The 23,956-nt window shown below is 45.3% G+C and overlaps 1 protein-coding gene across 1 annotated transcript in view; it reads right to left on the bottom strand.

Annotated features, from left to right (window-relative positions):
• The window catches only part of GABRR2 (gamma-aminobutyric acid type A receptor rho2 subunit), a 41,757-nt gene continuing 23,574 nt past the window's right edge, over positions 5,774–23,956 (bottom strand). Inside the window, exons 3-9 of the mRNA XM_005684688.3 lie at positions 19,388–19,455; positions 17,502–17,725; positions 16,359–16,441; positions 16,040–16,180; positions 13,768–13,920; positions 12,491–12,687; positions 5,774–8,269 (exon numbers count right to left, since the gene is read on the bottom strand). Of these exons, the coding sequence (XP_005684745.2) occupies positions 7,958–8,269; positions 12,491–12,687; positions 13,768–13,920; positions 16,040–16,180; positions 16,359–16,441; positions 17,502–17,725; positions 19,388–19,455 (1,178 nt within the window). The 3' untranslated portion in view covers positions 5,774–7,957. The remainder of the gene's footprint in view (positions 8,270–12,490; positions 12,688–13,767; positions 13,921–16,039; positions 16,181–16,358; positions 16,442–17,501; positions 17,726–19,387; positions 19,456–23,956) is intronic.

The following is a 23,956-nucleotide window of genomic DNA, read 5'->3' as shown; positions in this document are numbered from 1 at the left end:
CTCAGAGAAATTAATTAAATTACTCAAGGTCACATAGCTGGCAAAATGCGTTCACTTTATATCTAGCTTCCTGCCTCCATACTGAACATGAATAAGTGAAAGATGAAATGAAAAGAAATTAGATAAAAAGATAAGGCATCCTTTTTTCTAATTACAAAGCTATGATGCAGTACCTTTGAAGCAATTTCTGTACAAACAGCAGAGTTAAAAAATCATTTTGGCAAAAATCGTACATGTGTCCTTACATGTAAAAGGTGTAACTATGAGGAAAATATCTTAGTTTGGGGACATCTTTGCAATAATAGATGAAGTACAACTATCTCCTTCTTCAACATTTCAATAAAAAAGACGATAGTCAAGGGTAACTGAAATTAAAATAAAAATACAAAGCCTGAGATTTTGGAGAGAAGAAATTTCTATAATCTATACGTAGCACAGTGTCTAGTGCATAGTGAGCAGTTATAAACAGCAGCTTTAGTGCTCACTTTGGCACATATATACTAAAATCAGAACAATACAGAGATTAGTATGGCCCCTGCTCAAAGATGACAAGAAAATTCATGTTTTTTATGTATAGCTGAATCACTTTGCTATACACTAGAAACTAACAAAACATTGTAAGTCAATTATACTTCAGTTTAAAAAATAGCTTTCATTCCTTCTTTCCATCAAAATTACTGAGCAAATAGCACGTGCCAACACTGTTATGTACCCTGGAATACAGCAGCTGAGCAGCTAGACAAAAGCCCTGCCCCTCGGAGCTGACATTGTTAGGCTTGTTACACCTGTAATTACATCCTCTGCCACAGCTTTCACTCACATGCACTCTCTCTGCTCACAGGAGGAAGGAGAGAGGTTCATGGCCACGCTCTGCAGCCCTTCAAGGCCACGGCAGCCTGGACGTGGTGGGTAATCGGAAATACAGGGCCGCAGCTGCCAGCTTCCTACTGGGTGCAGAGGAGGAGTGCTCTCTGGGGGAAAGGAAAGGTGACGGGAAGGAGGAACTGGGTAAAGGCAGGAGGTCAGAAGAGGCTGGCAACCAGAGGACCAGGACTTGGGTCTAAAATCTTCCTTCAAGCAGTTTGGGCAAATCCAATGTCGGAGCAGAAAATCAAAGCTCTACATGGTAGTACCTGCCTGCCTGTCACTCCCAACTCTGGCCTTCATTCCACCCACGCCAGGAGGCCAGGTACCTTCTGGATTAAGGAATGTTGATAGGAGCCCTTTGGGCCCTTTGTGTCTCATACCGCACAGCTTTCTTGTGGGAAACCATAAAAGTGAAAAGGTTTGGGGGCCAGAAGCCCCAGTTCTCTTTCTGGCCTGTATCTTGCCATTTTCACCTCTTGCCTCCTCTAAACCCTACTGCAGCATCTCTCACTCCCAGAGCAGAACCTGAAGCACCCGCCCAGAGAACCTCTTGGGTTCCAGGAAACACCGTTTGCAAACTATGCAAAACTCTTCCCTCAAAATTTATTTCAGACTTGGTATGAGCCTTTTAAAAAGAGTTACTGTTATTAACAACAACCACCACCAAAAAAGAGTTGGGATTATAAGAAAATCATGAACTCTGGGAGTGGGACTCAGGCACTGAGAGTTTCTCAACAGTTTGCCAGGTGACTAATCCAGGCCTGGGAAGCAGGGATTAAGGAGAATAATCAAAACATCAAGGAAATGCCTCAGTGCACACATGTATAACATGCCTTGGAAATATAGATGAGTTAAAGATAAGTTGTGCTTCGGGATGGGAGAGGATGTAAGAGAAAGTCACAAAGGGGAGGCAATATCTGAGCTCAACTTTAAATTATGAGAGAGGGGTCCCTAGGGCCTCCCTACTTAAGATGTGGTCTGCAGGCCAGCAGCACTGATGTCTCCAGGCCACTTGTTAAAAACACATAATCCTGGAACTTTCCTGGAGGTCCAGTGGCTAAAGTCCGCACTCCCAATGCAGGGGACCTGGTTCAGTTCCTAATTGGAGAACTAAGATCCCATCTGCCACAGCTAAGATACAGCTCAGCCAAAGTAGAGCGGACTTTTGGACTCGGAGGGAGAGGGAGAGAGTGGGATGATTTGGGAGAATGGCACTGAAACATGTATACTATCATGTAAGAAACGAATCGCCAGTCTATGTTCGATGCAGGATACAGGATGCTTGGGGCTGGTGCATGGGGATGATCCAGAAAGATGATATGGGGTGGGAGGTGGGAGGGGGGTTCATGTTTGGGAACTCATGTACACCCGTGGTGGATTCATGTCAATGTATGGCAAAACCAATACAGTATTTTAAAGAAAAATAAAGTAAAAATAAAAATTAAAAAAAAACCACATTTCTTAAAAAGAATGAAAGAAACGCATAAGCCAAGGTCCCCTCCCAAACCTACTAAATGAGAATCTGCATTTTAACAAGGTCTGCAGGTTATTAATAGGCACGTTTAATGTGAGATACCTTGGGCTAAATGGACTAAACAGCACTCGCCATCATAAACCTGGTCAGTTTAGATTCAACATGGTGTACTACACCTGAAGTTGATTTTTCAATTTATCTTTTAAAATAAATCCCAAACCTGATATTCTCAAAGTTGACCCAAATGCCATTTCATGATGACATCTGCAGGTCTGAAAGTGAGGACCGAGTATTTTAATGAGTCTGCTGATGGAGAGTATGTTTATACTATAGGTGTGGATTGCCCTCAGATAGCTCTGGAGGTTGGACAGGCTGGGACATAGGTCCCTTCCGGCATGGGATTTAGCTCTCAGTGCAAATAGGCCAGTGTTCTTGCCCTCAGACACATGCTGGAGCACAGCCTTCCCCGTGGGTACCATTTTAACTTGCATCACATTGCTTAGTGATAGGTGTGGGGTTAGGGGTAGAGGGTTGGGGATGTGTAGAATGCTCTGAAAGGCTGCTGGTCCAACAGCTCAGCTTCTGGTCTCAAGGAGCTAAGCCCATGGCCTAGTTTAATTCTCAATTCCAACTGGCTGTTAGGATAGCTCCAGGCAGACATGTTTCGGCACAACCCAGGCCAGTTTGGGTTTTATTTTTCAGCCGCTTCTCTAAGTAAAGAAATAAATCACTTTTTGCCTGAAAATACTATGAGCAATGAATTCTTTCATGCAAATCCACCTACCTGATAGGCTGAACACAATTATGGAAGATAGCACATTTCAGTCGGTATGTAGAATGAAAATCCTTGAGACCCCCGTGAGGTTCATGTGAGAAATGAATTAGGAGCCACACATCCAGCTCTCATTGCGGTGCTCTTGGAGCAGAAAATGCACTCCGCACTCCTCCCTTTCTACACTGCAGTTGCCCTGCCCAGAGGCATATGGGATCCTAGTTTCCCCACCAGGGATCGGACCTACACTCGCCTGCAGTGGAAGTGCAGAGTCTTAACCACTCAAGACTGCTGCTTCCCAAGCAGGGTCCACAGACCCGGGAACCAGGTTATAAACACCATTCTTGGACCACTTCCACCAACTCCAATAGAAGAGTTTGAAGAACCCACCATTAAAACCACAACCTCATCCAGGCCAGTTATGCCATAGTATCTTTTTAAGTCCTCCAAGAAAACAAGAGTCTAAAACCATCTCCTATTGTAAATAGCAGTTCTCTGAACATTTTTCCTTCTACCCACATAAACCTTTTGTACTTGAGAGACTGGTTCCTCTTCTTTGCCAAGGAAGGCCATCATCTATCTGTACGATTTTAAAAAATATTTATTTATTTGGCTGTGGCAGGTCTTCACTGAGGCACATGGGATCTTTAGTTGTGGCATGTGGGATCTTAGTTCCCTGACCAAGGACTGAACCCATGCACCCTGCATTGGGAGTTCAGAGTCTTAATCACTGGAAACCAGGGAAGTCCCCTTCGTGCATGATTGATCCCATCTAGCCTCTGGCCTCCATCTTGCTTTGTTTGTTCACAGCCCTTACCCTTCTCAATTTTTATGTTTTCATTTGCCCCAGCCCTCCTCTCCCCGACTTGAGAGTATTCCTTCTTACTGTATCTGTGACAGTCTTCAGTTTATTCTATTTCTCTGATCAGCATTCCTCTTCCCACCTAAATAAGTACTCCCAAGCTTTTATCTCCAGACCTCCTTTCTTCTGCTTTTCTTCTGAGGAGTTTTCTTCCCCTTGATAGAGCTTCCTTAAGCACATCTGGGAAGATAGTCCCAAATCTTTATTCCCTTCAGCCCTGGACCAGCCTTGTAAGTTTTTACTTGACATCTCCGCTTGCCTGCCAGACCCAGACTCCTCACCTTCCACTGGACTAGCTTCTTCCTGTGGCTGCCTGGTCTAAGTCAATGTCAGCAAAGAGGCTGCACTTCTAAACATCACTGAGCTTAACATGAACTTTCTCCACTATCATCATCATTATTTTCCTGCCTCATTGGTTCCCTGAAACTCAGCAGCTTTCCATTTTTTAAATTCATGGTCTCCCTTCTGCAGAGGGAAGAACAAAATCAAAGTGGTTTTGAAGAGTCCTAACTTTCTAAACTTGATTACAACCCAGAGCTCTGGTTTTTCTTTGACATTCGTGGGCCCAGACAAGAGCCGTCCAATTTCTTCCTCAGGTTTATTTCAAGTGGAATGAACCTAGAAGGACCCTTGACACTGGGGTCCTGGAACTGCTAGGATGCGAACCCAGGATTTTTGTACATCTGGTGGAGTGTTTGCTCACAGTTCCCTGAACACACCCACGCTTTCCTTCTGCCATGATAATATTCCCTTCCCTCCTTTCCTATTAGTTGAAATTATATCTAGCCATTGCTCAAAATTTACCATAAGCAGCAAAATCTGTAACCTCTCCCTCCTTTGAACGATTTTGAACCATGCTTACTATGAGTGTGAAATTTTTATCTTTTGTCTTTCTTTTTTTTTGGTCACTCTGCACAGCCTTGTGGGATCTTAGTTCCCTCACCAGGGATTGAACCTAGGCCTCAGCAGTGAAAGCATCAAGTCCTAACCCCTGGACCTTCAGGGAATTCCCCAGTGTAAGTTTCTTAGTGACTAAAAGGAGTTTCCCATTCATTTCTTCATCTGCTACCACCCCAGGCACCACCCCATCTCCCACCTGGGCATAAGGCCTTGAAGACAAGTGCACGATAAATGTTGTCTCCTTGGTGTCCAAGAAGTGTGTCTGATCCATCAGTTTTTGTATAATACCTATTTCTTTTATTCCAGCATACGCGTTTTACAATTTAACATTGGTGAAGTCGGGATTCATCCTATAATCGTTGACTGCTGTAATTTAATTAGCAGCATTTTTTCCTCTCAGTGGTACATAAATTATGGGGGCATCTTACATTTGATGGTGCCTTAGATTCAGTGAAGTCAAGCATCATTCAAGCATCTCTGATAACAATTATGTGCACTCATCTGTCCTCTCTCTACAGTGAATCATTCTCTTCTCAACGTTTCTTTAATTCCTGTTCTCCACTCCTACAGTTGTCTCCTCTTTACCTCATTTAAATCTCTACCATTCTCACGTAGAGTCACATTATTACACTGCAATAAGACTGTGCTAAATCTGAAGGTGTTATTGGCTCATGATAAAATGCTGTTTACAATTCTGTTTGCTATAGAATGAATGCCAGTTCACTATATAAGCTAGTTAAAATACATCTTTATTTTTGTTAAGTGTGAACAGGCCACCATGCTATAAGAGCTTCCATTTATGAAGACAACGTGGTCAGAAGTCAAGCAGTGCTGAAATTAAATACAACAACTAGAGCAACAGGATGTATTTTTAACGACGATGTAATTATCATTCTCTGAGCAGCAGTGTGGCCTAGAGAGTCTCCAGAGAGTAAACGTTTCTGAACATTTCCAGATGCCCTGTACCATGCAATTTCCTTCTTTATGCACCTTCATTCTTCATTTGTTTACAAGGCTGGGAGAGCCACTGGTCTTGGGCCAGGCAACTACATGGAGGGGACTCTGTCTCCATCAGCATGGGTGGGTGGGGAGAGGTTGGGGGACCTGCCATGACTTCGAGTGTTGCAGAAATAGCACGTCTCTCACCTCTTCCTGCAAACTAGGATCCAGCAAAAAAAAAAAGATGACTTGCCCCACAAACTCTACACTCTGTGATCCCAAACTATTCTGCCTCTCTCAAGCTTTTTGCTCAGGCCAGTCCTTCCATCCACAGCAGCACTAATAAGACTTTCTGTGACTGTGGAAATGTTTTATAACTCTGCACTATCCAATACAGCAGCCACTGGCCACATATGGCTATTGAGTAGAGTACTTGAAATGTGGCTAAAGCCGTGTGGCAAGAACTCAGGTTTTTTTAAACTTTAATTAACTTAAATTTAAATTCATGGCCAGTGGCTACCATACTGGAAAGCCCACGTTTAGCATGTACTTTCTACATGTGCACTTGGCATGAACATTTCTTCTCCAGATCCCCAACCTTCAGGGAACAGCTCAGAAGCTGTTATCTCCACGGGATTCAGCCTTCCACTGGAAATCATTCCTTCCTCAGAATTTCCATTACACATTGAACCATTTTTGTTGCGTGTAACATTTTTAATGTATACATAGTCATATATCACATCCTTGACCAGTCCTTTCTCTGAGGGCTGTGTGAGAATATAATTATGTCTTCTTACTTTGGACCCCACTATGTCTAGTGTAGTGAAAAAAAGTGAAAGTGTTAGACACTCGGTTGTGTCCAATTCTTTGCGACCCCATGGACTATAGCCCATCAAGCTCCTCTGTCCATGGAATTCTCCAGGCAAGAATACTAGAGTGGGTTGCCATTCCCTTCTCCAGGGGATCTTTCCAACCCAGAGATAAAACCCAGGTCTCCTGCATTGCAAGCAGAGTCTTTACCATTTGAGCCACGAGGAGAGCCCAATATCTACTGTAGGGATGTTTTTAAATGTCTGTTACATGAATCTTCTAATGACTGGAAGCAGAGTTATCCACATTAACAATGAGGAATTGACAAGGATTATTGTGTAGTACAGGATTACCAAAAGACAGATTTGGGCCTTGGCCTCCAGCTCTTGGGAGGTAACTTCTAGACCCCTGAATTGTCCTACCTGATAGGAGGGTCTTTGTTCACCTGGGGGCCTATAGCCATGCCAGATGGTCTAGGCTAACAGTTTGACTTATGATGGGGTCTTGGGCTGAGGGTTATCAACTCAGCCTCTGGAGGAATGGGAGAACCTATAAGGTCAACCATATAGGGAGTCAGCTGTATCCAGATGGCCAGCCCCCTCAAAAAACTCTGCATCCTGATGAGTTTGGGCAGAGTCTCCCTGGTAGGCAATATTCAGTGTATATTGTCACATATTGCTGAGAAAAATAAGCGTTGGCACAGGCTAGGTATTCAATACTTAATGAGTGGCTGAATGGATGGATGAAAGAATGATGTTCCTTAATACTGCAAAATCATGGGAGTTGCCAGACTCACTCAGGTCAAATCATTTCCTGTCTGGGATCTGAGTTTTCCTTTTTCTTCTTTCCTAGATAGGCACTTAATCCAGGTGTAGAGTTTACAGATTTTTTCATTTCCATTTTGAATCCTCATTTCCTGTCTCCTGTCAAGAAGGCCCCTAAGCTTGCCTTTCATTTTCCCCTTTCCTCTATAACAGAATCCTAGGCCTTATAAGGGTCTCCGAATATTTATCTGGAAGGCATTTGAGCCTTTTCTTTATTGGAAGGGGGCCCTCATGAAACTGTTCACACACAAGAACAGAAGAAGACAGTCCCAGAGAGGCAAGAAGTGGGACACAGCACAGCAGGAAAGACGAGCAAGCCCACGAGGTCTGGGGAAGGGCAGCTGGAGGGCTCCTGGGGTCCTCCAGGGGCCAGGATTCTGCTCAAGGTGGTCCAGAAGCTGCTGCTCTGTCTGTGAGGGGACAGCCGGCCAGACCCCATAGATGTCCATATCAGGCAGGACAGTCTAAGGGTTTAGAAGTTACCTTCGCCAGGCACAGCCTCGGAGTCCCTAGGCAAACACTGACCAATAAATCAAGTTGAAAAATATGTAGGAAGCTGGGAATATCAACCGGGAGTATTTGTCGATGGCATGGGTGTTCTGGAAGATGCGAAGACCCACCTGGCCCTTCAGAAGCCCCTTCTTCCTGGAGGAGCTGGATTCATTGCTCAGGGCCAGGTGGACCACTATTTTGTCTTGTCTTTCTTCTTCTGGCAGAATATGGCTTCTTGGGTACCCAGCTAGGCTGTTGGCCTCAGACTCACTGTAGCTTCCATCTAGCATCATGGTTCTTGAGTGAAGCATTCCACACATGCATGGGAACTGCGGGCAACAAACACAAGGGGAGATGTCAGGCACGTTTAGACCTGGAAGAGATTCAGATGAAGAGGCCTGGCTGAGAATATCGTTCAGTTCAGTTCAGTCGCTCAGTCATGTCCGACTCTTTGCGACCCCATGAATTGCAGCACGCCAGGCCTCCCTGTCCATCACCAACTCCCGGAGTTCACTCAGACTCACATCCATTGAGTCAGTGACGCCATCCAGCCATCTCATCCTCTGTCATCCCCTTCTCCTCCTGCCCCCAATCCCTCCCAGCATCAGAGTTTTTTCCAATGAGTCAACTGTTCGCATGAGGTGGCCAAAGTACTAGCCCACAGCTATTCGGAACCACAGAAAGCAGAACTAGCAACATCTCCAGAGATTACTTTGTCCAATGACTCTCTACCCTAGCTGCATATTGGAATCACCTTGGGAATGCTTTAAACTGGGCACACCTAGGCTCCACTCTAGACTAATTGATTTAAGGCTCTCAGGTTATTCTACCAAGAACCACTTATCTAGTCCAAATGCCCTCAGTTACAGAAGCAAAAACTAAGAACAAGAGAAGCTATACAACTCTCCTGGGATCAGACAGCTGGTATCAGAATTAGGACTTCAAATCCACATATTCTGGTTCCAGCCAGGGGCCCCCACCTCTGTGTATAAATACAAAGATGATTAGGTAGGAGACTGTCCTTATTTTAAAGGGTTACATTTAAGGTTCAAGGGTCATGGTGCCTGCCTGTATTGTATTTTTATTGTTTTATTTTATTTTTTCTTGGATAATCCTCTAAGTATAATTGATTTACAATGTATAGTTTCAGGTATAGAACAAAGTGATTCAGTTTTATATATATAAGTATGCATATGCAGATCAGCAGCAGCATGCATATGCAGATAGAAATAGATATATATGAGACCTTTTTCAGAGTCTTTTCCATTCTAGGTTATAACAAGCTATTGAATACAGTTCCCTGTGCTATACAGTACGTCTTTGTTTATCTATTTTATATACAGTAGTGTATATCTGTTCATCCCAAACTCTTAATTTATCCCCTCTCCCACCAGCCCTTTGCCCTGTACTTTTGAATGGTTCAACTGCACTGACCAAAAGATATGTTTATATGAGAAAAAGTTCACACAAAAATGGCAAAATGTCAACAATGTTGGATGGAGGGGCAGGGTGTATGGATGTACATTATTCTATTTTTCCAACCACTTCTGCAAGTATGAAAATGTTCAGAGAAATTATAAGGTGGAGGGAGGGAAATGGTTTTACTTAACTCCTCCTACTTAACTCCTCCTCAGCAAAGTTGGCACCAGTTAACGTTTGGCTCATGAGCCCATATTTGTTGAACGAAGGCTTTGCCGTATTTTGAATGACTCTATACAGGAAAGAATACTTTCCTGTATAAAGTCCAAAAGTATTTAAATATAATCCAAAGGTATTTGATAATAATCTATGTACAGATTATTAAACATTTAAACAAGGATTCACATACCCTAGTAAAAAGGATTTGTGTTTGATTGATGCTGGAGAAAGGTATGTTGCTAGCCAACTGACCATGGGTTTATTCTCAGTCTGTTGGTTGTAATATGTTTCAAACTCTGCTCTCAGTGTGCCTTTTCCATCTGGGAAAGTAAAATAATAACATTTTACACCCTGTCTCCTACTGTCATGGATTTTGAAATATACAGATGGATACCAAGAGGCATTAGGATAAAAAAATAGATGAGAAAAATCAAAATTACTTGAATTATTTTTACACTTGAAGAAATCTGTAGTTTGGAGAGCTATTTTTTTAATCAGGCATGATTGTTTCATTATAATTTCTATGTCTTGTCCCATCAGCAATAATAATTAAGTAGCACACTAATACATTCCCAGATTAATTAACATAGATTTTAAGGATAAGGGTTAATAAGAGGTCATCTATTCAATTCTTTGCATTTAGATATAATCACACCCAAACTTGGTAACATTATGAGACATTGTTTTATCACTGGGGACTTCTTTTTTTAAGACACAGGTCTTTACTCCTTTTCCCTGCTCTAAGCTGAAATTCTGTCTGCTAAAATAAACACAGACTTTTAAGATTTTGAGTTAGAATCAGGTGATGCTCAAGATTATGGAAAATCTCTATTTCCCACATCAGCTCATTTCTAAGAAAAATTAAGCGGCTCTTGGCACATTGGGCAGGTCTGGACAATCAGCCAAAGAATTTGAGCACATACAGTGGAGCAGACCCCGTGCCTCCACGCTTTGCCTTCCAGCTTCAACCCAAAGCAGCATAGAGCCCCCTTTTGAACCTGGGTGAATCTAGCAGGCTCTGGTTAGACTTGCCGTCTGCAGAGCAGAAGCCAGACTTTAGTGGGCATCAGAATTGCTCGGGAAATTGTCAGCAATGCCAATTCCAGGGTGCCAGCTCCAGAGAATCTTAATCCATAGGTATGGGGTATGCCTGGAATCTTCATCTATAGTAGGCTGAGAAGGTGAATCCAGGCCTCTTTGGGAACCTCAGCTCCCCTGGGGGCCATGTTAACAGTCGTGAATAGTGATTTCTCTGTGGAGCAGTGAGAGAGAGATTTCAAGTCTCCCCACCTGTCTAGCCTCCAGCAACTAACTACACCTTCTCAACCTTTCAATCACATGTTTGACAACAGTGGAGAGCAAGTCCTTACTGCCCGGATTTCTGTTCCCATAGACAGGGAACTAGACTTGGGACCAATGGTCTGTCCACTGATGACTTCCTCTTTGCTCCTTAGATAGCGTTCTATCATCACTGCCCAAGACCAGGCTTATCATATGGTAATAGGTTGATGATCTGCCTGAGAACATGTTATATGAGGTTAATAGTTCATAAGTCCATATTTGTTAGAGGAAGGCTTTGCTATTTTTTTTGAAAAGCTCTCCACAAGGAAAGCCTCAGTTCAGTTCAGTTCAGTTCAGTTCAGTCGCTCAGTCGTGTCCGACTCTTTGCGACCCCATGAATCACAGCACACCAGGCCTCCCTGTCCATCACCAACTCCCGGAGTTCACTCAGACTCATGTCCATAGAGTCAGTGATGCCATCCAGCCATCTCATCCTCTGTCGTCCCCTTCTCCTCCTGCCCCCAATCCCTCCCAGCATCAGAGTCTTTTCCAATCAGTCAACTCTTCACATGAGGTGGCCAAAGTACTGGAGTTTCAGCTTTAGCCTAACAGATTATAAATCAAGTGCTTAAGTAGAATCAAAGGCATTGGATAATGATCAACGTACAGATTATTGAAAATGTGAACAAATACCCAAATGCTGAAGCAGAAAATTTCTGAAGAGAACTTGGAATGTGTATCTTAAACATTCTAGCATATTTAAAGACACCCTGAAAATACTTAGCAGATATATTGTGGAATTGAAAGACTATTTTTGAAAATGCAACACATCCTCTTTGCCTAAAATGTAAAGCTCTCTTATGCAGAGGAGCTCCCAGACATCTAGACATGCATCAATGTAGGATTTTTCAGTCCCCTAATCTCTACATCTTTCAGATGAACATCATTTTTATTAGTGCAATGATTAGTAAGGATTTGGTAACAAGTTGGCATTTTATTTCTCAACATGATTAATAAGAGTCTGTGTGTGAATAGAATAGACTTTCCCTTTCTGCCCACGTGCATTGCCCATTTGCCCATTTGCATCCCATCTCATAGTACACTTTAGTGTAGTGCAGCGCTGTGTAGATAGCACAGTATTTCCAATGAACCTAAAGGCTAAAGTCTCAGGATCAATGGGCCAGAGAACTGATAAATACATGAGTTTTTTATTTTAGAACTTTCCTCTTGTCTGCTCGAAGGCCATGGAGACATTTTCCCTAGACATGTTCAGGAATGATAGTGAGACTTTACGTGCATCTAGAACCACACAATTTCAAAGTAACTTTCCCATACATTATTGCAAGGGTGTTGTAACCCTTAACAGTAACCCTGGGAGGTAGGTGGGGTGAGGATTCCGTTTTACTTTTTTAAAACGGATGAGGAAACTGAGGCCCAAGAGAAGTGGCAGAGCTGAGACCAAGACCCCAAGTCTAGTCCAAAGACGAGCTACTTCCTGGGATCGCTTGTGATAGAAGCTAGAATATTCTGAAATGGATCCTCCTCCTTTTGCACAAACATTCTCCCTCCCACTGTCCTCATCCAACCAGCAGCATGGACTCCAACAAGGAAATGAATGAAACCTCTCTCGCCTTCTCCTGCAGCTTCCGCTCCTTCCGCTCCTGCACGGTGGTCAGGTAGTTGACGGCCGCGTACTCCAGCACCGAGAGGAACACGAACACGAAGCTGACCCAGAGGTAGATGTCCACGGCCTTGATGTAGGACACGCGGGGCATGGAGGCGTTCACGCCCGTGATGATGGTGGACATGGTCAGCACTGTGGTGATCCCTGCAATGTCCAGCTTTAGTTCAGCCTCTGACAAGCGTACATGGCGGCCCCATTTTCATTCTCTCTCTCTTATATCCAACCAGAAGTGCCCCTGGCAGGTTTCCACCTCATAGAGGTGTGAGGGTCTGCTCCAAAGCAGCCACCCCGTTCTCCTCCTGGGCCACTCACTGCGTGTCCCCTTTTACTTTGAGCCCCTTGGAGCTGGGGGGTCTCTGTAATGTGACTGCCAAGATCCATGGTACATCCCAGAGGATCTGCTCAGATGTGGAATTTAAAACAGTCACTGTGAAAATCGACTATACGTCAATAAAAAGTAATTTTTTTTAATTTAATAAAAATGTAACTAATTGAATTTAAATTTAAAACTAATTAATTTAATTTAATTTAATAAAAATTTAAAAGCAGGGGCTAAAGAACTCCTCTCAAGGAACCTTCCCAAACCTCAAGAAAAGAACACATCTGCCTTCATCTGAGTCCAGAAAGCTTGTCACACCAGTTTCTTCCTCATTGTGCCTTGCTGGTCAAACCCTCTCATGTCTCAGGGCCCAACCTGATTTTGTCCAAACTGACAATGATGAGGTGCAAGTGTTGACTCTGACACTTAGGGGCTTCTAAGGCTAAGCCACAACTCCAGGGAATGCAGCCCCCCCTCCTTCCAAGAAATCATGAAACATGGGCCCTGCTCCCAAACTCTGTCTAAACAAAGCCAACAAACTAAGTTTTTGTATTTACAGAGTAAGTTTGGGCATTTGTCGAATTGCTCATTTATCAAAGTACTGAGCTCTGACGCTGCCAGTGGTGGAAGTCCACATCCAGAAAGTGGACTTCCTGAAAGTACTCTCTTTCTGAAATGATTTGAGCAGAGGTGGTGTGGTTTGAGCTCCCTCAGGTTTTCACCACATGGTCTGGGAAACTGAGGGCAGCGTGGAACTGGAAAGCAAGAAGTAGGAGGAAAGTTCGCTCCTCTGACTCAGACAGACCATCACTTAAGAACCCTAGATGGTGATTTTTTCTTCTCTACTGGTTGAAAAAAACAAAAAACAAAAACCCACCCTGCCACACCTTATCAAGTGCTTTTACCCAGTGAGACTCTGGCGGGCACGGCTCTGCGGTCGATCCAGAAGGACACCCAGGACAGCATGACCATCAGGGTGGCGGGAAAGTAGGTTTGCAGCAAGAAGAAGAAGATGTGGCGACGCAGCGTGAAGTTGATGTACAGACGGTTGTACCAGCCTGCAGGACACAGGAAGAAGCCAGTGAGATCCCATCACAGAGGCAAAAACAAACTCCTTTCCTGGGAGCCCTTCTTTCCCCATCATCATATTCATCTTCAGCAGAAAGTTAAAAGTTCGTGATTGGTTGCCTTAGTACAATAAGCTTCCTTTCTAAAATCTAATCCCTCTGAGGCTCAGTTTTCTGGTCTATAAACTGGGGAGAATATCAATATTATCTACACCATAGATTCATTGGGTAGACAGTAGTTAATTCATATAAAACGCTCAAAACAGCAGCACATAATGAAAAAGAAATTCTTTAAAATGGCTTTAGGGGCTTCCCTGGCAGCCCAGTGGTTAAGACTGCACACTTCCATTCCAGGGGGCACAAGTTCTACCCCTGGTTGATCCCTCATGCTGCTTGGTGCAGCCAAAAAATAAATAATTTGTTTCAAAAAAAAAGGTTTTAGAAAAGAGTTTATTTAAACTTGCCAAGAAGAGCTGGGAAAAGAAGATTGTGTGCCAAATACACATCAGAGCAGAAGAGAAGAGAGGGATGAAGGTGAGCACCATGGACATAAAGGGAAGCTGGCACGGGCTGTACTGACACCCTTGGCTGGGGCTCGCTCTTCTCCACTGTTGTATGTTGTGGACAGAAGGGTGGGGCTGGGGGCAGGTAAACGGGGAGATAGTGGCCATGCAGGAGCAGACAGTAGCACAAAATCTTCCCACACCTGCGCCTGAGCTTCTCAGCACTGGGACAGGAAGGGTAAGGAAGTGAGAAGTCCTCTATGGACCTGTGGCTACTGCAGAGCTGTATATTGTATAAAGGTACATTGAAGTCCTAACTCCCACCACCTGTGAATGTGACCTTACTGAGAAATCAGATCTTCAGTGTAAGGTGAGGTCTCTTTGAGTTAGGGTGGCCCATAACCCAATGGCAGGGGTCCTTAGAGAAGAGGGAAGTTTGAACATAGATGCACAAAAACACGGGCTTCCCTGGTGGGTCAGATGGTAACGCTCTGCCTGCAATGCAGGAGGCCTGGGTTCAGTCCCCAGGTTGGGAAGATCTCCTAGAGAAGGCAATGGCTACCCATGCCAGTATTCTTGCCTGGAGAATTCCATGGGTAGAGGAGCTTGGTGGGCTACAGTCCACGGGGTTGCAAAGAGTCAGACATACCATGGACACACCAGAGACACAGGGAGCCACATGACAATAAGGGCTGAGGTTGAAGTGATGCTACAACCACCAGCAGCTGATAGGAGGCAGGGAAGGATTCCTTCCCAGAGCCTTCAGGAGGAGCAGAGTGCTCAGGCTTCCAGCCTCAGCACTGGGAGTGAACACACTCCTATTGTTTCAAGTATCCAGTTTGTGGTACTTTGTTAGGATGCCCCTGGGCAACTATTTACAAGGGCTGATGGTGAGATCAGAGAAGAGCTCACAAATGGACACTCTCAAAACTTCAAATATGGACCCAGGGTCCAAGAAGAGGTCCCACTACACATGAGAAATGAATCTATATCTCTGAATATAGGTTGTAAATACATTTCCCTGGAAAGCTATCCATCTATATCGTTAAGTCAGATGAATCAGTTTACAGAATCGTGTGTAAAACCTGACTTTTGTAAAATTACACTTTTGTAATTTTTCTAAGGGCTTTCCAGGTGGCTCAGTGGTAGAGAATCCGCCTGCCAAGAAGGAGACACCAGTTCTATCCCTGGGTTGGAACGATGGTCTGGAGAAGAAAATGTCAACCCACTCCAGTAGCCTTGCCTGGGAAATCCCAAGGGCAGAGAAGGCAGGCAGGCTAGTCCATGGGGTCTCAAAAAAGTCAGATATTACTTAGTGACTAAACAACAACAACAATTTTGTAAAATTACATAATTTTGTAAAATGACATAATTAATCAGGATGTCTGCAAGGATATTTGCTGAATTGTTCAGAATGAGTGCCTCCAGCCATGGGATTTCAGAGGACAGCAACTTTTAAATCCTCTGCATTTAAGTGCTATTTTTGTTTTGTTGCACTATGCATTATTAAAATAATTTAAAAATTCTTTTCATCGGAAGGGGGCCAAAGAAGAATTCTAGTGCGTTTTCTTCCACATGTGAGCCCAACTGTGGCAGAAGTTAGCTACCTGTGCTGCTGTAGAAGGCCAGTCTGGAAGTGGTGTGGAATTTCTGAATCAGAAACTGAGATAGGGAGATCTTTTCATCCGTTTTCAGGGATTCGTCCCCATTCTTCCAATACAGCATCAGATCTTCATCTGTATATGCATCTTTGGGGAGAGGAAAAGAAGTTAATTTGACTCCTTGTCTTCTGAGGCAAGGTGGAGCAACAGGGCCTGGGAGTAAATAGGTCTTATCTCTGGCAGGCGATACTCAGTCTCAGAGTTACTAAAATGGCACAGGGAGGGAAGAAGGCAAAGGTCTGTCATTACGAATACAGATACTTACAGCTTTCCAGCTCCAAAGAACAGGTCTGAGAATCCAGGGGAAAGTGGCTGAAATCCATGTTGCACATGGCAGTGACCGTAATCCTAGAATCCAAACAAACATTCGGCTCATTCAGTGACCTACTGACTCGCTTGTTTACCCATAGTAAGGAGGACATAGACGTGGCCAGGAGCAGCTGCCTCCTTCCACAAGCTTGGAAACCCAGGTCTCTAAATTAACTTTTTTTTTTTTTTTCGGAGCACCATGTGGCACACTGGACCTTATTTCCCCAGCCAGGGATTGAACCTGTGTCCCCTGCTTTGGAGGCACTGAGTCTTAACCACTGAGTCCCTCTAAGTTAACTTTTAGAGTTTTGTCTTCTGTAGATGGTGGTATTTGCTCTGCCCAGATGCCAGCTCCTGAGGGTGTTGGCTGTGAATGACCCACACCAGCACCTCCCCCAGGGAATTGTTCTTATCCAGAGAGCCACCTTCCCCAGAGATGCCCGGAGGTTATGCCTCCGCAGCCCTTACTCAAGGTTATTAGCATCAGATTCTGGCAAACTGTACAGGCAGGCCAGGAAGGTGGGAGATAAGACTATAATCACTCAAGTCAGCCCAGAAGACATTCTACGGTAGCACCTATTAAGCAGTAGCTATTGCTATTTTTCTAATGTTTATTATTCATAAACATTGATCATATGTTTGATAGAAGCATAGGCTGTCAGAGGTGGAGGGTGTAAAGAAGGTCATTGTCTCCTTCAGTTCATTCAGGCTCAGTTAGTTTCCTAACCCAAGCTTAAGATCCCCAGTGATGGGGAAGTTACCACCTACTATGGTGGCCATTTCATCTTTAGAGAGTTCTGTTATCAGAAGGTTCAGACCTTCCCATGTATTCCATAGACCCAACCACAGGGGCAAACTCTCCAGGGCTAAATGGACAGACCACACATTTTTTTAACAGAGGGTTGTTTTTTTCTTTGTGGTGGTTTTTTAACCCAAAATTGAATAGGTAATTCATTCCACAAATACCGTTTCCTCACCTACCATGAAAAACACAGTTTAGCTCTGACGATACGGTGGTAAATCAGCCAAACTTTCCCTGGCATTGTCCACACGTATTAGAATGACTCTAGACAGAGACCATGACCCCGGGGACAGTTACCTCATGCTATACAGCACCTGCCCATCAGGGAACACTCTCAGCATGATGTTGTCTGTGGTGGTGTCATGGATGAACGACCTTTTGGAGTGAACAAAGAACACATCGGGGACCCAGATCTTCTTCACCAGCCGGCCATCGAAGGTCATACTCTTGTTGCTGGCGCTGGGGAAAGCCAGCCGCTCATCCTTCCAGTAATGCCGCAGGTACAAGGTCATGGTGAAGTCCTATGGAGCAGGAGTAAGACCAGACAGAGATGCCTTACAAAACTCCCTTCCTGACTGTCCCTTCCACCGCCATGATGGATGCCTCAGGCTCAGCCTCCAGGGTCTGGGTGACAGTCTGCTGTCCTGCCGCACCACAGCCACCACTGCCACAGGAAAGAGAATGACTCCTCCTCATGCCTTGTGAGATTGGAGCCCAGGAGACTGCACAGCTCCTCCTTCAGGCCTTGCAAAGGAAAAATGGCAGCTGTAATGCCCTCTGGCTGGCATGGAGCCAGCAAGGCAGGATTTCCCCAAAGCCCTACATGCTCACCAATACCTGTGCACACACAGCTCCTTACCTATTGGCTAACCATTCAGCTCAACTCAGTAGACACTTCCAGAAACCTGGACAGTCAAGTGTCCCATTTAGGAAGATTTCTTAGACTTGTAAGATCTTTGAAGGCAGAATTGTGTCCTGCCTACCACTGAATCTCCAGACCCTAGTTTAGTGCCTGGAAGAGCGGAGAAGTGGATGCTCAATAAATATTTGCAGGATGGAAAAAATGAAGGGAATGAATGGATGAAGAGATAGGCAGCAGTATAATTTCAGCCTGAAAGCTTATTCTGTTACCAAGTGTCTCTGTGGTTGTGTCTTAAACTAAGAGTGAAGCCCTTATGCTGCAGTCAGAGCTAAGATATAAATGCAGATGAGTCTTCTGGGAGTAGGTGGAGGAAGGCTGGAAAGATGCCTGTGATGTTGGGCTCAGAGTGGATGCCCATTTCTGCTCTATCAGCTACACCCAGACCCCTCCTGCCTGTCCTGCAGGCCAGTCCTGTAGAGGTGAGCACCAACCAGCCCATTTCTTTAATCTTTCACTTCCCTCTTTGGTCTTTCTATTTGCAAACTCCCGGTTTCTTCTGCCTCAGAGACCTCGGACAGGCTCTTGCTGTGCCCTCTCCACAGCTATCAGGTCTCAGCTGAAATGAGACTTCTTCAAAGAGGTTCTGGTGACCCCCCAATCCTGCTGGACACCACCGTAGAGTGAGAGGCGGGCACTGGTGATCAGAGACCTGCAGGACTTCCAGGTGAACGCGCCCACCTCCTGTGCTCCTCCAAGTGTGGCTCGTCTGACCACTCACATTACTTGAGGGGTGTCTTCAGAACAAAAAGTGCTGGCTCTCACTCCCAGAGACTGAATCTGCAAGTCTGGCACGGGGCCTAGGATCTGCATTTAATCAACATCCCCTCCCAGGCCGGGGCTTCCCAGACAGCGCAAGTTGGGCAAGAACCTGCCTGCCAGTGTAGGAGAGGCAAGAGTCTGGGGTTCAATCCCTGGGTCGGGAAGATCCCCAGGAGAAGGAAATAGCAACCCACTCCAGTATTCCTGCCTGGAGAATTCCATGAGAAGTCTGATGGGCTACAGTCCAGAGGGCCACAAAGAATCAGACACGACTGAGCGACAGAGCACCCTCTCAAGTTATTTTGACCCATGAAGCTAGAGAACCCCGGCTGTAGATTTCCCTGCACCTGGGTCAACCTCCAAGTGCCAGTTTTATCCCCTCCAGCTGTGGCCCCGCCCCCAGGCACAGCCAGTACCAGCGTGGCCCCACCCACCACAGGCTGCCGCAGGACAGCAGCCCTGGCATCCCACACTAGAGCTGCCCACCAAGGGCCCCGCGTACCATGTCCACCTCGGAGATGCTGTCCAGGCTCTCCACCTGCACGTCCACGCCCACTGGGATGGCAGGGCCTGCAGAGGGGCAAAGACAGCTGGTTAAGTCGCCTTCCACTGGGTGGGTATACAGCTCCAGATGCCTTCCATGGGGACCCTGAGTAGAGCAGCAGTGAGGTGGTGATTCAAATTCCATGAGGGTTTTCTTACTACCTCCTGATGTGTTGGGTGCCTAAGCTTTCTCCATGAAGGCTGGGACTGTGTCTACCTTAACTGTCTTTCCTGGGTCACATGTGTGTGTGCTAAGTCTCTTCAGTCGTGTCCGACTCTTTGTGACTCCATGGACTGTAGCTGGCCAGGCTTCTCTGTCTGTGGGATTCTCCAGGCAAGAATACTGGAGTGGGTTGTCATGCTTTCCTCCAGGGGATCTTCCTGATCCAGGGATCGAAACTGCATCTCTTAGGTCTCCTGCATTGGCAGGCAGATTCTTTACCACTAGCGCTACCTGGAAGGCCAGGGTGGGTGTTTAATCTATGCTTGTATGAGTGGATGAGCTGGATTGTGTATGTTATGCTTCTGTGAAATGATTTTTTTAGATTTTAATATTTATTTAAATTTAATCTTAATATTTTAAACTATTTAGTATTTTAAAAACCTCTTAAATGGGAAAAACCAAACACCTGTATCTGTCAGGCATATTAATGAATGCTATTCCGCTGACAGGTAAAAGATGTCTTTGAGAGCATCAGGTAGCATCTGGACAGGGCCTTCTGAGAGGAAGGCATTGTCTGGAGGCCAGCCTGATGCCCCTGGGGCCTCTGGGCCCTGACCAGTGGTTGCAGGACTGGGGCATGCCGACCCACAGTGGTCTGAGCTGGGAGAAACTTAGGGTGGCGGTGGGAGTTTGGGTCTCAGGGAATGAGGACTGGGAGGGCCAGGGACTTTAGCTGAGGGCAGGGAAGGAGGATCAGAGATCCTAACAGGATCTGGTGGGTCAGGACATTGGATGGGCTCACCAATTTCCCCAAACCTCTCCCGGTAGGTTTGCTAATACTTGCAATCTTACCATAAGAGATTTGGGGTTTTTTGACTGAGCAGATAGAATGAGAGCATTTTAGTTATTACTGGTGGGATTTCATGGCTATTTTCTGTGCTCTTAAGCATGAACACAAATGAACACATACACACTGCTTTTTTTTGGTCTGTTATACCACATGGCTTGTGGAATCCTAGTTCCCCAGCCAGGAATTGAACCCCGGCCCACAGCAGTGAAAGCACTGAGTCCTAACCACTGGACTGCCAGGGAATTCCCACTTTTTATTTTTGCTTTTCCCCTCCCAGATTAATTGGGTCACAAGCTGACCTTTTTATTTTCCTGTGCTTTCAACTGATGGCTCAGGTCAGGGCCCATGAAAGATCACTGCTCTGACAGCCAGTCTTTTCTTATTCCAGGCTCCAGGTAGAGTGGAATGGCCAGTGTGAGGCAGAGGCCCCCTCCTCAGGGCTGACTGCTGGCCTTTCTCTCCTGAGGGAACTGCAACATGAGGAAGGGTCTGCCAGCAGTCTGCCCGGGGTCCCCCCTCCCAGCACCTAGACCCCTGTACCAGACCATGTGCTCCCAGTATCACCGTGGGAAGCAGGGCTGTTTAATATCTTGTCCTCTGGATCTCCTTTACCCCTGAGACACTGAAACAGCCCAGGGCTAGAGCTCTTCACCCTCCCTTGAGCCCTTATCCCCTTTCCCGTGTCCCCTTTCTATAGAGCACCACATAGCCTGTAATGCCCGGTCGTCCCAAAGCCAAAGGGCAGAAATAGTAGAGCCATCACCCTCTTTGGACCCACTTCCCTGTGCCCTGGTTTTCAGATAATGAGTACACTGTTTGACCAGTGGCTGGACAATTTCCAGGTAAAATATATCAGCTTGCTTGGTGCCTGCTACTCTGTCTCTCTGTCTCTCTGTCCCCAGGGCCTGCCTTGCCCTCTGTAGCTCCAGTCATTCTTTAGAGAGAAAGTTAATAAAGCCTGGGAGGGTGAATTCAAGGCTATGAGGTGTTGCCCATACGGGAGGGCAGGGCAGGTGTCAAGGATCCTGGGCTGTTGGAAACTATCTGTGTATTCAGGAGGCTCCAGAGCTGTGTTCAGGGACTTGCACCCCCAGGCTTGAATGGGACCAACAACTCTGCCTCCCTTGGTCCCAGGGCAGTGAAGGTCATCTTGGCCATTGATCGGCCCAGCAGCCCAAGGCTAACACTCCATCCCCAAGTTCTCCTGAGTGCTCCATTTTGTCACCCTTCCCAACCTGATTTTTGAGAAATTCTTCCAAATTACTGGCCTTTTTCCTTCCGTGAACAATTTTGTGTTTTTGGTAGGACTAAGCCCTATAAGAGTTAGAAAGAAAATAGTCTAGTGAAGTCAACTAGGCATTCATGTCTTGGCTCCAGAACACTGATGTGGGTTTTTCAGGTTTAAGAAGATTGAAGATCCCGCATGCTGCAACTAAAATCTGGCACAGCCAAATAAATAAATATTTTTTAAAAATATTTAGGAATAGGTACATAGAAATAAATTTAACAAAATATCTGAATGTCTTCTATAAAGAAAGCTATGAAGTACTGAGAGAAATGAAAGAAGACCTAAGTAAAGGAAAAATAATTTTCCTGAATTGGAAGATTCAATATTATAAAGATATTAATTGTGTGTTTGTGTGTTTACTTTGCCAACAAAGGTCCATCTAGTCAAGGCTATGGTTTTTCCACTGGCCATGTATGGATGTGAGAGTTGGACTATAAAGAAAGCTGAGCGCTAAAGAATTGATGCTTTTGAACTGTGGTGCTGGAGAAGACTCTTGAGAATCCCTTGGACTGCAAGGAGATCCAACCAGTCCATCCTAAAGGAAATCAGTCCTGCGTGTTCATTGGAAGGACTGATGTTGAAGCTGAAACTCCAATACTTTGGCCACCTGATGCAAAGAGCTGACTCATTTGAAATGAGTCCCTGATGCTGGGAAAGATTGAGGGCAGGAGAAGAAGGGGACGACAGAGGATGAGATGGTTGGATGGCATCACCGACTCAATGGACATGAGCTTGGGTAGACTCCGGGAGTTGGTGACGGACGGGGAGGCCTGGCGTGCTGCGACTCATGGGCTTGCAAAGAGTCAGACATGACTGAGTGACTAAACTGAACTGAACTGTGCGTGTTAGTTGCTCAGCTATGTCTGACTCTTTGAGATCCCATGGACAGCAGCCCAGCAGGCTCCTCTGTCCATGGAATTTTCTAGGCAAGAATACTGGAGTGGGTTGCCATTCCCTTCTTTAGGGAATCTTCCCAACTCAGGGATAAAACCTGGATCTCCCACACTGCAGGCAGATTGTTTACTGTCTGAGCCACCCGGGAAGCCCAAAGATATTAATTACTCCATATTAAACTATAGACTCAATGCAATTATAATCAAAATCCCATTTGGTTTTCTTGTGGAACTTGACAAAGAGATTATTAGGAAATTCAAAGTTCCGATAACAGTTCTTCTTGAAGGAAAAAAGGGTGGGAGGATTTGTTCTACCAGATATCAGGATTTGCTAGAAAAATACGGTAATTCAGAAGTGAAGTACTAGGACTCTGGTGTTTAGGATTCTGGTCTTGCGATGCAGGGCCTTCAGGTTTGATCCCTGATGGGGGAACTAAGATCCCATGCGCCATGTGGTACAGTCAAAAATTTTTTAAAAAGAAAAAGTGAAGTACCAGTATAAAAATGGACAAATGAATAAATGGAACAGAGTGGAGACTCCAGAAACACACACACACTTACAGACACCTGACTTTAAATACCACTGCAGATCATTGGCAGAGAAGGCAATGGCACCCCATTACAGTACTCTTGCAAGGAAAATCCCATGGATGGAGGAGCCTGGTGGGCTGCAGTCCATGGGTCGCAAGGCGTCAGACACGACTGAGCAACTTCACTTTCACTTTCATGCATTGGAGAAGGAAATGGCAACCCACTCCAGTGTTCTTGCCTGGAGAATCCCAGGGACGGGGGAGCCTGGTGGGCTGCCGTCTATGGGGTCGCACAGAGTCGAACACGACTGAAGTGACTTAGCAGCAGCAGCAGATCATTGGAGAGGGAATAGTATTTTCAGTAACTAATACTGCTGCTGCTGCTGCTGCTAAGTTGCTTCAGTCGTGTCCGACTCTGTGACCCCATAGACAGCAGCCCACCAGGCTCCCCCATCTCTGGGATTCTCCAGGCAGGAACACTGGAGTGGGTAACTAATGCTGAGACAATGTATATATGAAAATCGTGCAATGTGCAGAACAACTCCAAGTGGACTGCAGATTCAAAGACAAGAGGCAAAACCACAAATAGCAGGATAGCAATGATCTGCTTTATCCAGACACAAAAAGCACTACCCTTAAGAAAACCCATGGCAAAAAGAATCCCTTTGTGTTAGAAGCTAGGACAATGGTTGGCTACGGTGGAGAGAAAGAGACTTCTGGAGTTCTGGAAATTCTGTTTCTTGGTCAAGGTGCTGGTTGCAAGAATGTGTTCACTTTTTGATAATTTACTAAGCTGAACAGTTA

Source organism: Capra hircus, chromosome 9 (genome assembly GCF_001704415.2).
Source record: "Capra hircus breed San Clemente chromosome 9, ASM170441v1, whole genome shotgun sequence".
Lineage (NCBI taxonomy): Eukaryota > Metazoa > Chordata > Mammalia > Artiodactyla > Bovidae > Capra > Capra hircus.
Note: the sequence above shows the minus strand (reverse complement) of the source record. Positions and strands in the feature narration are given on the sequence as shown.